The following is a 10,431-nucleotide window of genomic DNA, read 5'->3' on the forward strand; positions in this document are numbered from 1 at the left end:
CACGCCCCCCCGCGGCCGCACTGACCGGGGCGCGGGGTCGGTCCGGGGCCGGTCCGGGGCCGCCGCCGCTGCTTCTGCACCTTCATCATCGCCACCGCCGCCATGGGCTCCGTGCAGCAGCGCCTGGAGCGCTTCCTCTACAGTCCCGGGCCGATCGGTGACCTGCTGGCTCAGCTGGAAGCCCGTACCGGCGTCCAACGGCTCTACCTGGCCTCAGGTGCGACCGGTACCGCGGGGCCTCCCCGGTTCTTCCGTTCTGTCCCCTTCTCCCCCGTGTCCTGGGGAGCCCTGCAGCTGCTCACCGTGGCTCTGGGCTCAGCACGGGGAGGGCAGGCAGGGCTGCCCTGGTTTGGGGGTGCTGGGAGGGGACTGGGGGTGGCGTCGCTGTCACCGCACTGCGCTCGCCTTCCGCAGGCACAGAACCCCGAAATCCCGAAGCTCGCAGTGTCAGAGAGACCCTCGGCACTGCCAGAGGGGGGTCCCCGTTCTGGGTGAGCCCCAGACCGTGGTGGGTCAGATGGGGCGCTGGCGATGGGAGCTCGTCCCCGTGTCCCACTGGTGGCACCGTGAGGATCCGGGCCTCTAACCGGATCCCTGTTGTTCATTAATGAGGAACCAGCCCGATTCTCCCCAGGGATCCTCCTCCTGGCACGCCATGCCCCCTCTCCTCTGACCCTCGGCCCTGTGCCCTCTCTGCCAGCTCCAGCTGGCCTTGTTCATGTGCTTCAGTTTGAGATTTCATATCAAACCTCCCGGGGGTGGAGGGGGGGAATCGGGACTTCCCTGATTCCTGAGTCCCTGCAGGCCTTTGGCTCCCAGGTGTGATTTCCCTCACCTGCAGCAGGGCTGGTGTTCCTGCTCTGAGGGGAGCAGTGCCCATGAAGCTGCACATGCTGCCTTGCAGGCTGTGTTTGGATGTGGTGCCACTCAGGTGTCTTCTGAGCAAAACAATCCCTGGAGTTTGATCAGCAATGAACTTCTGGGGTGGAACAAGTGTGGACGCACCAAAAAGTGGTGGTTCCACATTCTGGATCCCTGTCCTGGAAAGGAGAAGCTGTTGCTGAGCTAAAAATTCCCGATTTCTTCCTCCCATGGCTCTGGAGCAATCCCTAATTTGAGCTTGAACCCATGGGCTGGTGTTTGGAGCAACCCCTGGGCAGCACCACCTCCAACTGCTCCCTCAGCAAAGCCTTTCCCTGTGTTTTTGCTGTTATATAAATTTCTCTGGGGGTTAAAACCCTGCAAAATCCCTTCTAAGGCTCTTGGGGAATGAAACCCAGCACTGCCTGGACCTGCCTGCCCTCCTTGGAGGGAGGTTTGGGATTGTTCCAAAGCCACGTTGCTCCTGCCTGTCTCCCAGGAAAGACCCGGAGCTGTGGGTGCCCCGGATCGGGGCCGGAGCTCAGCCCAGGAATGCTGCAGCGAGCAGAGCTGGGATAATCCTCCCTCCAAGCCCGAGCAAGGACTTTAATTCACCAGCACAGACAGGTTAATTCCCAGCTTCCTTGCTGCTGCTGGAGGAGTTTGTTCCAGCGAAGGGGAGAAGCTGCTGGGCTGCACAAAATGCTTTATCCCGTGTATCCCTGAGGTTTTGCTGCCCTGCTGTGAGCGAGGCTTTGCATCAAGGTTTCCATCCCAAAATCTCCCTGTCCCACCTTCCCCACACTCCTCTCTCCCAGCCTCCTGCGAGCGCCCGAGCGCTGGGCGGGCTCCAGGCCACCAAACCCCGCGGCTCACATTTAATTTAACGATCTAATTGAGTAGCAGGGAAGCGGGATTGGATTGCAGCTCCCAGGGGAGCCAACCCTTGCTTTGCCGGCGGCTCTCGGCCGCGGGGAGCGCCTGCGGGAGGAGCCGCGATCCCGGGCGCCTGATCCGGGAGCAGAGCTCGTCCTTGAGCGGGAGGTCTGGGAATGCCGAGCGCCTCCGGGGGAGGAGAGCGGAGCCTTGACTTTGGACCATGGGTGTGTTGTCAGCGTCTCTGGCTCCTGCCGCTCTGGCGCCGCTCCAGGAGCGAAAGTGCTGCGAGATTGGGGTGCTAAAGTCCCGTCCGAGCCAGGGGAGGGGACGCACGGTGACAGGAGCGGGTCAAGAGTCCCTCGGGAGAGACTCCGCCACGTGCCTCGTTACATCAGCGTCCTGGAATTAATTGGGGGTGGTCGTTAACCCGCTCTGGGATGAGAATCCCGCTCCGGAGACCGAGCTGGGTGTCCCCCGGTGACAGCAGGCACCGGACCGTCCCCTGTCCCCCGCAGGTTCCGTGGCTTTCCTGGGGCTGTACCTCATGTTCGGCTACGGCGCTTCCCTGCTCTGCAACATCATCGGCTTCGTCTACCCCGCCTACGTCTCGTAAGTACCTGTCCCGCACCTGGAGAGCGTTCCCTGCCCTTCGCTGAGGGTCTCCCTGCTCAGTGAAGAGGCAATCATGGCTGGGAAGCTCTTGAGACCTTTCTGGAAACGCTGGGGTTGTGCCAGCCCAGGGCAGGTTCCCTCCAGGGTTTGGAGGGTTTGGGAAGGTGGAGCCCGTCCCAGCACTGCAGCAGCCGTGTCCTTCCTTCCTTCCCCTGTCCTGCCGCAGCATCAAAGCCATCGAGAGCCACAACAAGGATGATGACACCATGTGGCTCACGTACTGGGTGGTGTACGGCGTCTTCAGCGTCGCCGAGTTCTTCTCCGACCTTTTCCTCTACTGGTTCCCCTTCTACTACGTCGGGAAGGTAAGGGCTGTGCCAGGGCTGTACAGGGTGATGCTGAGTGTGGTGGGCTCTGACCAGGAGCTGCACCCAGCTCAGATCCTGCCACCTCCACGGAGCCCCAGCCTTGGGCGCTGCTGTTGGAGCTGGAGCAGCTGAGCCCGTGTTGTCCTGCAGTGCGTGTTCCTGGTGTGGTGCATGGCCCCAGTGCCCTGGAACGGCTCCCAGGTCATCTACCACAGCGTCATCCGGCCCTTCTTCCTCAAGCACCACAACGCCGTGGACAGCATGATGGGTGACATCAGCACCAAGGCCCTGGATGCCGCCTCCACTGTCACCCGAGAAGGTGACTCAGGTCCCCCATCCCTGCATCCCGCTCCGTGTCCCGGTTTTCCCAGCGCAGGGGCGTGGGCAGCTCGGTTTAGTTAGCAGTGAGTGATTATTTCTCCGTACCCCGGGACAGGCACGGTCCCCTCTCTCTAACTTCTCTCTCCTCTCTGCGCTGCACGGTGCAGTCCTGCGGACTCTGGCCAACAGCAGAGCGCGGCTGGCGGCCCAGGTGGCCCCGCAGCCCACCCTGCCCGTATGTAACGAGCCGCGGCTCCCGCTGCCCCCCGCCGTGCCGTGCCGTGCCGTGCCGTGTCTGGTGTCCGCCGTGGCACCGCCCGAACCGCTCTGCTCCCGCCGGCACCGGCGCGGCTCCCGCACACCCGGCCCCTTCTCCCGCGGCGTGGGTAGAGCAGGCGCTTCCCTCCCGCTTCCCCGTAGCCAGATCCCGTCCGTGTGTCCGTCCGTGTGTCCATCCCTGTTGTCCACGTGCTCCTCAGCGCTGCTGCCGACCTGGGGCTCCCCTCCGGAGCCCCCCGGGGGCGGGGAGGGCAGGGCTGGCTGTCACCGCCGTGCTCAGCGGGACAGGGAGGGAACGGGACGGTGAGGCGGGGCTGGGCCGGTCACTGCCCCAGGACACCGGCCACTAACGCCACCCGTGTCCCCGCAGGCATCAAACCAACCCTGAACCTGACGGAGTTGATGCAGAAGGCGAAGTAAGAGGAGCATCGGGGCCTCTGATACCGGCACTACAGACCCGGTACCGGGACCACTACCGGCACCAGCGGCTCCAGTACAGGCACTATGCTCCTAGTACTGGTACAGGCAACCTCCGTTCTGGCACTAGAGACGCCGGTACCGGAACCATGTTCCCGGTACTGGTACCGGCATCCTCCGTTCTGGCACCGAAGTCCCCCATACAGACGCTGGTACCGGCTCCCAGTGCTCTGGCACCATGGTCCTGTTCACGGTACCGGCACCGTGCTCCCGGTACCGGCACCATGGTCCTGTTCACGGAACTGGCACCATGGTCCTGTTCACGGTACCGGCACCGTGCTCCCGGTACCGGCACCATGGTCCTGTTCACGGTACCGGCACCGTGCTCCCGGTACCGGCACCATGGTCCTGTTCACGGTACCGGCTCCCAGTGCTCCCGGTACCGGCACCGTGCTCCCAGTATCGGCTCCATGGCTCTGTTCACGGTACCGGCCAGCCCGGGCCGTACCCGTCAGGGATCCCCAGTTTCTCCAGTCCAAGTCTGTTGTTTCCCCCGTCCCCCAATAAACGCCGGTGCCCCCCAAGCGCCGCTCCCGTTCCGCCTGTTCCGAGACACCGCGCGGCGCCTTTAAGAACGGCTGGGAGGCGGAGCCTTTGAGGAGGGGGCGGGGTTATCGTGACGTGTCCGGGGGCGTGGCGGAAGCGCGGCCGGACGGTGGCCGGGGCGGGGGTGTCGGTCTGTCGGTCCGTCTGCCGTACCGGGGGGTTTGTCTGTCCGCTGGGGGGGATCAGGGGGCTCTGTCTGTGTGTCCGGGGAGCGGGGGGGCGATTTATCTGTGCGGGGGTGGGGCTCTGTCTGTCCGTCCAGCGGCGGGGGTGGGGGCAAAGGGGAGTCTGTCTGTCTGTCTGTCCGTCCAAAGGGCGGGAGAGTTGGGGAGTCTGTCAGTCTGGGGGGAAGGGAGTCGTTTTGGGGTTGGGGGGGCAGCACGGGGGATCTGTGTGTCTAATTGGGGAAGGGGCAGGTGTCTGTCTCTCTGTCTGTCTGTCTGTCCAGCGCCCTCACCCTCCCCCCCTCCCCAGCCGCTGCCACATGAGCGTCCCCCGGGATGAGCTCCAAGGCCAAGCGGGTGCTGCCCACCCGCCCTGAGCCCCCCAGCGTGGAGCAGATCCTGGCCGACGTGCAGGGCGCGCTCCCCACCGACCCCGTGTTCGTCCTGCCCGCCGAGCCCCCCCCAGGAGCACGGCCCCGCTCCAGGTGAGCCCGGGAAAGGGGCTGTCCTGCTTTGGAGGACAGGTATCTGCCAATAAAGGCAGGAGCTTCTCTTTGGAATGGAGAGTGTAAACCCCGCCTCTCTCCAAATTATAGTTTTGAAATTAAGGGGCTCTCAGGCAAAGATGTGGGAATTAGGAATAACAGTTATTTACTAGGAAAATTAAAATAGAAATACAGTATTACAAAAGAACAATCCCAAACCCTGCCAGAGTCAGAATCCAAGCTGACACCCTCAGTCAGTCAGGGTGGTGGCACAGTCCCATTCCATGGTGCTGCATCCTCCTGCAGGGGCAGATGTGGTTCAGCTGGAGCAGTGCTCCTGGAGAAGGTGCAGTTTCCTCTGAAGGTCCAGGGATGATGTGGAAAGGTCTGGCTTTCCTCTGGAATCCAGTGGAAAGATGGAAACTTGCTGTTCAAAATCTCAGTTTTTATCGGGGTAGGAAAGGCTTGGCTCCTGCCCTGGCTGGAGCATCTCCCAGTGGGATGATGGAATTTTATCAGCCATGCACTGGGACTCACTGGCCATGAGCAGGAGATATCTGCTGGAGGGAGGATGGGCTGTGGGAAGATAAAGATGATTGCCCAGCTGGTTTAAAGATGGCCCATTAGCAGAGAATGTGTGCCAGATCAGGGACACTGCCACACCCAGTTTGAAACAATGACCCATTAACAGGAGATACCTCCAACAGAGATTAGAATCACTGCCACACCCAGTTTTAAACAATGGCCCATTAACAGGAGATATCTCCTGGAGGGAGGATGGGCTCTGGAAAGATAAATATGATTGCCCCAGCTGGTTTAAAGCTGGCCCATTAACAGATAATATGTACCAGTGTCACTGCCCCACCCGGCTTCAACATCAACCCAACACGGGGGGAGCGTGGGGACCCCCCCCCAGCCCCGCTGAGCCCCAGCTGTGCCCGCCAGGCTGCCCCGAGCCCGCGGCCGAGGAGCTGTACCGGCAGATCCGCTCCTACGTGGGGATGAACCAGCGGCTGCAGCAATCCCGGGAGCGGCTGCGGGAGCAGCGCCGGGAGCTGCGCAGGGTCGGGGAGGAGCTGGATGGCGGCATCGCCGAGATGAGGCAGAAAGCGTTCTGAGGAATCGCGGTGGGCGCCCTCGGGACACTCCACGCTGTGGTTTCACCTTCCCCAAAGCATCGGGAGGATCCGGGTTTGTCAGGACTGTGGCATCCCATCCTTTTCCCAGGGAGTGCTGGGATCTGCCGGGCCAGCGCGGGGGCACCTTCCTGGTGCTGGAACAAAGATTCCCACCCCTCCTTCTGTCCCTGAACCGGCTGCCATGTCCTCCGTGGGTGACACCTCCTCTCCTCCCTACGACTTTTCCCTCTGGTACTTGCCCGAGGATGACCACGTCGCCTCCCGCATCGCGGAGCGCCTGAGGGAGGAGGGATTTCGGGGCTTCACCGAGCACCAGGACCAAGTGGCCGGGACATCCGTCATCCTCTCGGCCGTGGAGGCCATCGAGGCCAGCCGAGTGGCCATCCTGCTCCTCTCGGCCAAGTCCGTGGGTGACCAGTGGTGCCAGCGCGTGTCCCAGTGGAACCTGTTCCAAAATATCCACCAGCGCGGCCCCAAGGTGGTCCCGGTGTGGGTGGATGTGACCAAAGCCGAGGTGCCCCCGTTCCTGCAGCACCTCGTCCCTCTGGAATATCAGAAAGAGTTCTTCTTCCAGCGGCTCCTGGCCAGCCTGAGGTCCCGCCCAGGCCGCGGGGCCAGGCAGGTCCCGCCCAAGGGGGCGCGCTGAGGGACCACCGGGGCGGCTGGGTGGGGGGCCAGAACGGCCCCATGGTGTGAAAAACTAATAAAGGTGGTGGGAATGGGTCACCCAGCAGTGTGGGCTGTCATCAGTCTCACACATCCCCATTTTTAGGGGCTGAATGTGCTTCTTTGTGTCTGCAAACCGAGCGCTGGAGGGGCTGTGGGCGTTTCCCACCCCCGCAGGTGTCACCTTGTGGGTGCTGCTTCCCCTTCCTGCCCCCCTGGCGGGATCTTTGCCTCGCTGCTGTCCTGCTCTGCTGTCACACGCGACCTGGGGCTCCTCCAGCTCGGCATCACCCGGGAGCAACCGGGATGGGGGCGAGGGTCTGCCCGGGGCCGCTGCTGCTGCTGCTGCTGCCGCCCCTCCTTTGGGCTGAGCACCGGGGCGGTGAGTCCGGCGTGGCCAGCGCGGGCTCGGAGGCACTGGCCGGGGCGGTGGCAGGTGCTGGCGGGGACGGGTCCTTACTCCAGCCATCGATCATCGGGGGACACGAGGCCGAATGCCACTCCCGGCCCTACATGGTGTCCCTCCAGTTCAACGGGGTTCACGTCTGCGGGGGTGCGCTGGTGCACCAGCGCTGGGTGCTGTCGGCCGCGCACTGCCTGGATCGGAAGTGAGTCCGTGTGCTGCCCGGGGAAGGGACGGGGCTCCGGTGAGCGGCACCGGGCTGACCCCGCTCCCGGGCCGGGCCAGGCTGTGGCAGGAAGGGAAGCTGCTGGTGGGGCTGCACAACTGGAAAGATCGCGAACGGGGCGCGCAGAGTTTCGGCATCCAGGCTGCCTGTCCCCACCCCGACTACGACAGTGACACGATGGAGAACGACCTGCTCCTGCTCCAGGTGGGAAGGTGGCCGCGGGGAAGGCTCCGAGACGGGGCTGGAGCGGCGGCGGCGCCGGGAAGCGCTGTGGGAAGGGGCGGGGTGTTCCGTTCGCACGGTGCCGGGGCCAGCGGCTCGGTGACATTTCCGCTTCTCACCCGCAAGAGATTTCACACCTCGGTGTCATCTCCCCGCTCCCATGGGCGCTGCGCCGGCTCGGTGCTGCCCTTCGACCCGTGGTGGTGGGGGGCTCGTCCTCAGTCCCTCACCTGCGGCACTCGGGGCTCCCTCCGACCCCCCACCCACAGCATTGGGATGCTTCCCTTTCACCCCTCACCTGCGGTATTGGGGTGCTCCCTCTCGACCCCTCACCTGCAGTGTTGGGGTGCTCCCCTTTGACCCCCCACCTACAGCACTGGGGTGCTCTCCTTTGGCCCCTCACCTGAGGTATTGGGGTGCTCCCTCCCAGTCTCCCACCCACAGCATTGGGGTTCTCCCCTTTTACCCCTCACCTGCGGTATTGGGGCTCCCCCCGACCCCTCACCCACAACTTTGGGGCGCTCCCCTTTGACGCCCCCATCCTCGCTGTTGGGGCTCTCCCTGCCCGTGTCGGGGGGGGTCTGACGCCGCCCCCCGCCCGCAGCTGGACAAAAAGCTGACACGGAGCAAGACACGGTGGCTGATCTCGCTGCCGAGAAAGGAGCCGGCGGCGGGGGAGCGGTGCAGCCTGGCGGGATGGGGGGTCCAGGACCCCGAGGTCGGGAAGTTGTCGCCCACCCTGCAGGAGATGGAGGTGAAGGTGATGGACACACGGACGTGCAACAACAGCCGCTTCTGGAAAGGTGAAATCGGCCCCGCCATGATCTGCTTCCAGGGGCTGCACTGCGGCTCGGCACCCGCCAAGGTGAGCGTTCGGGGGTCCGAGGGCCGCAAAGCTCTGCCCACCCCGGGCGGGGGGCTCGGGGAGGATGCTCCCCCTGAGCAGGTGAGATGTCCCCCTGGCCATGCTGGGGGTCCCTGTCCCCTGGTCGGGATCCACTCCCCGGTGTCACTCCCCTCCCTCAGGGTGACTCGGGGAGCCCCTTGGTGTGCGGGAAGCGGCCGGCGGTGGCCGGAGTGATGTCCTTCAGCACCCGGAACCCCACTGACCCTTTCAAGCCGCCGGTGGCCATCTCGACCGTGAAGTACAAGAAATGGATCCAGAAAACGCTGCGGAAGGGCTGCGGATCCGGCCAGCCCGAACACACGGGACGGACCAAACACCCCTTCCTATTTACACAGGTTGGCTTTTAATTGGGAATACTGTCCAGAGTCTGGTAAAAGAACATCCTTAGTACATAGATACAGTGACGGCGAGCGGAGCCCGGCGGGATTGTCGGTGGAAGAGGGGGAGGGCGGTGGCTTGGAGCCCGGGGGCGATGCTGGCCCTCCTGCCACTCCTGCGTTCTCTTACAGCACTCGGGAGTGCTGCTCCTGGGCTTTTCCTCCTTTTTTTCAGTCCTGGCCACTGATCCCTCAGTGCTGGCCACAGCCAGGGCAGGGGGGGCTCCAGTGGGCACCGGGGTGTGCCCATCCCCACGACCCCAGTGCACATCGCCGGGGACCCCCTGCATATCCCCACAGTCCAGTGTGTCCCTGGCCCCACTGTGTGTCCCCAGTGCAACAACCCAGAGCCCCTCATTGTGTCCCCAAAGCTGCCCAGGTGTGTCCCCTGCACGTGTCCCCATAGCCCTGTGTGTGTCCCTGCAGCCCCCCCATGGAACTGGGACTGGGGGGCACAAATGTGACCCCATCCAAAGCAGGGAGTGATGGTGCAGGACTGGGAGGTGTCTGAGGCGTCTGGGACCACCCAGACTGGGGGTCCCTCTGCAGCCCATCCCACTCCCAGGGGCCGAGGCATTTCCCACACACCCAATTTCAGCACTGGGCCTGGCTGGCAGCAGGAGTGGGGGTGTCCCCGGGGTTTTGGGGCTGGGAGGCCCCGTGCTCATGGGCGTAATCCAGTCCTGGATGGATTCGTGTCCACATCCCCAAGGACACACCGGGATCCTGGCTGCAAGCCGAGCCTCTCCTGCCCTGGGGGTGGGAGGCTGGAGGGCTGTGGGTGAAGGTGAGGGACCCCAGACCCTTTCCTGGGGGTTGGGCATCCCAGTGCCAGCTCAGCACCCTGTCCCCTCCCAGAGCAGCCCCCAGCCTGGTGGCAGCACCCTGGAATGAGCCCATCTTGACCTCAGCCACCCCCACGAGCCCTGCCTGGCTCCTCCTGCACCATTTCTGCCTGCCACTGCCTCTGCTCAGCACAGCTCACCCGTCAGCAATCGGGACCCTCCAGCAGCACAAACGGGGTCCTGGTCCCCATTTCCCCCTGCAAAGCCTCTCCCCTGCGTTCTTTCCCCGCTAATAAATGAGCTGCCATCGTTGGCAGAGCCAGAGTTGATGCCAGACAAGCAGCAGCATGTTGAATTTTCCTGGTACCAGATGTGCTGTGCCAGCTCCTCGGTGTGTGAGAACAGCTCTGCCTCAACCCCTGGGTGAGCAGGATGGGGGCACACGGGGACACGGCCCCACCTCAGCTTGGATGTCCATCAGCGGGAGGAGATGGTCCGTGAGAACCGCCCCAGCTCGGGGTGTCAGACCCAGAACGTTCCCAGTTCTGCCCAGTCCTTGCCGCTGGGAATTGTGATGCTCCAGCACAGCAAGACCCCAGCCGGGGCCAGCAGCGGGTTGGGGTGACTCAGCGATCCCCAGCTGTCCCACATCCCCATGTGCGTCCCAAAAACTGTCCTGACCAGCTCCCGTGGGGCTGGGGGTACCACAGGACC

The 10,431-nt window shown here is 63.8% G+C and overlaps 3 protein-coding genes across 6 annotated transcripts; all 3 read left to right on the top strand.

Moving 5' to 3' along the window:
- Window positions 1-6: 6 nt before the first annotated feature.
- REEP6 (receptor accessory protein 6) lies at window positions 7-4,321 on the top strand. Of its 4 annotated transcripts, none has more exons than XR_013776954.1 (6): window positions 7-217; window positions 2,256-2,349; window positions 2,579-2,717; window positions 2,871-3,039; window positions 3,691-4,119; window positions 4,234-4,321. XR_013776954.1 is itself a non-coding variant. In XM_079328483.1 (5 exons), the coding sequence occupies exons 1-5, from the start codon at window positions 103-105 to the stop codon at window positions 3,738-3,740; spliced, it is 567 nt and encodes a 188-aa protein (XP_079184609.1). In that variant the 5' UTR covers window positions 7-102; the 3' UTR covers window positions 3,741-4,321. The 4 variants fall into 4 exon arrangements, 1 of the variants encoding a protein (XP_079184609.1); XR_013776955.1 differs by having other exon boundaries at window positions 3,691-4,073; XR_013776956.1 differs by having other exon boundaries at window positions 3,691-4,050; window positions 4,169-4,321.
- A 103-nt stretch (window positions 4,322-4,424) lies between these two features.
- Window positions 4,425-6,237, top strand: LOC306813256 (UPF0449 protein C19orf25). The gene is given in 4 exon segments (XM_079328489.1): window positions 4,425-4,502; window positions 4,818-4,968; window positions 4,970-4,992; window positions 5,938-6,237. Coding segments are annotated over 3 exon segments (321 nt in total). The 5' UTR covers window positions 4,425-4,502; window positions 4,818-4,843; the 3' UTR covers window positions 6,111-6,237.
- Window positions 6,238-6,409: 172 nt separating this feature from the next.
- On the top strand, window positions 6,410-10,429 carry LOC306813242 (granzyme M-like). Its single transcript, XM_079328473.1, has 5 exons — window positions 6,410-7,405; window positions 7,486-7,630; window positions 8,253-8,513; window positions 8,675-8,890; window positions 9,791-10,429. Exons 1-5 carry the CDS (start codon window positions 7,104-7,106, stop codon window positions 9,824-9,826), a joined length of 960 nt encoding a protein of 319 aa, XP_079184599.1. The 5' UTR covers window positions 6,410-7,103; the 3' UTR covers window positions 9,827-10,429.
- The last annotated feature ends 2 nt before the right edge of the window (window positions 10,430-10,431 follow it).

This window comes from Erithacus rubecula, assembly GCF_903797595.1.
Source record: "Erithacus rubecula genome assembly, chromosome: 28".
In the NCBI taxonomy this organism is placed as follows: Eukaryota; Metazoa; Chordata; class Aves; order Passeriformes; family Muscicapidae; genus Erithacus; species Erithacus rubecula.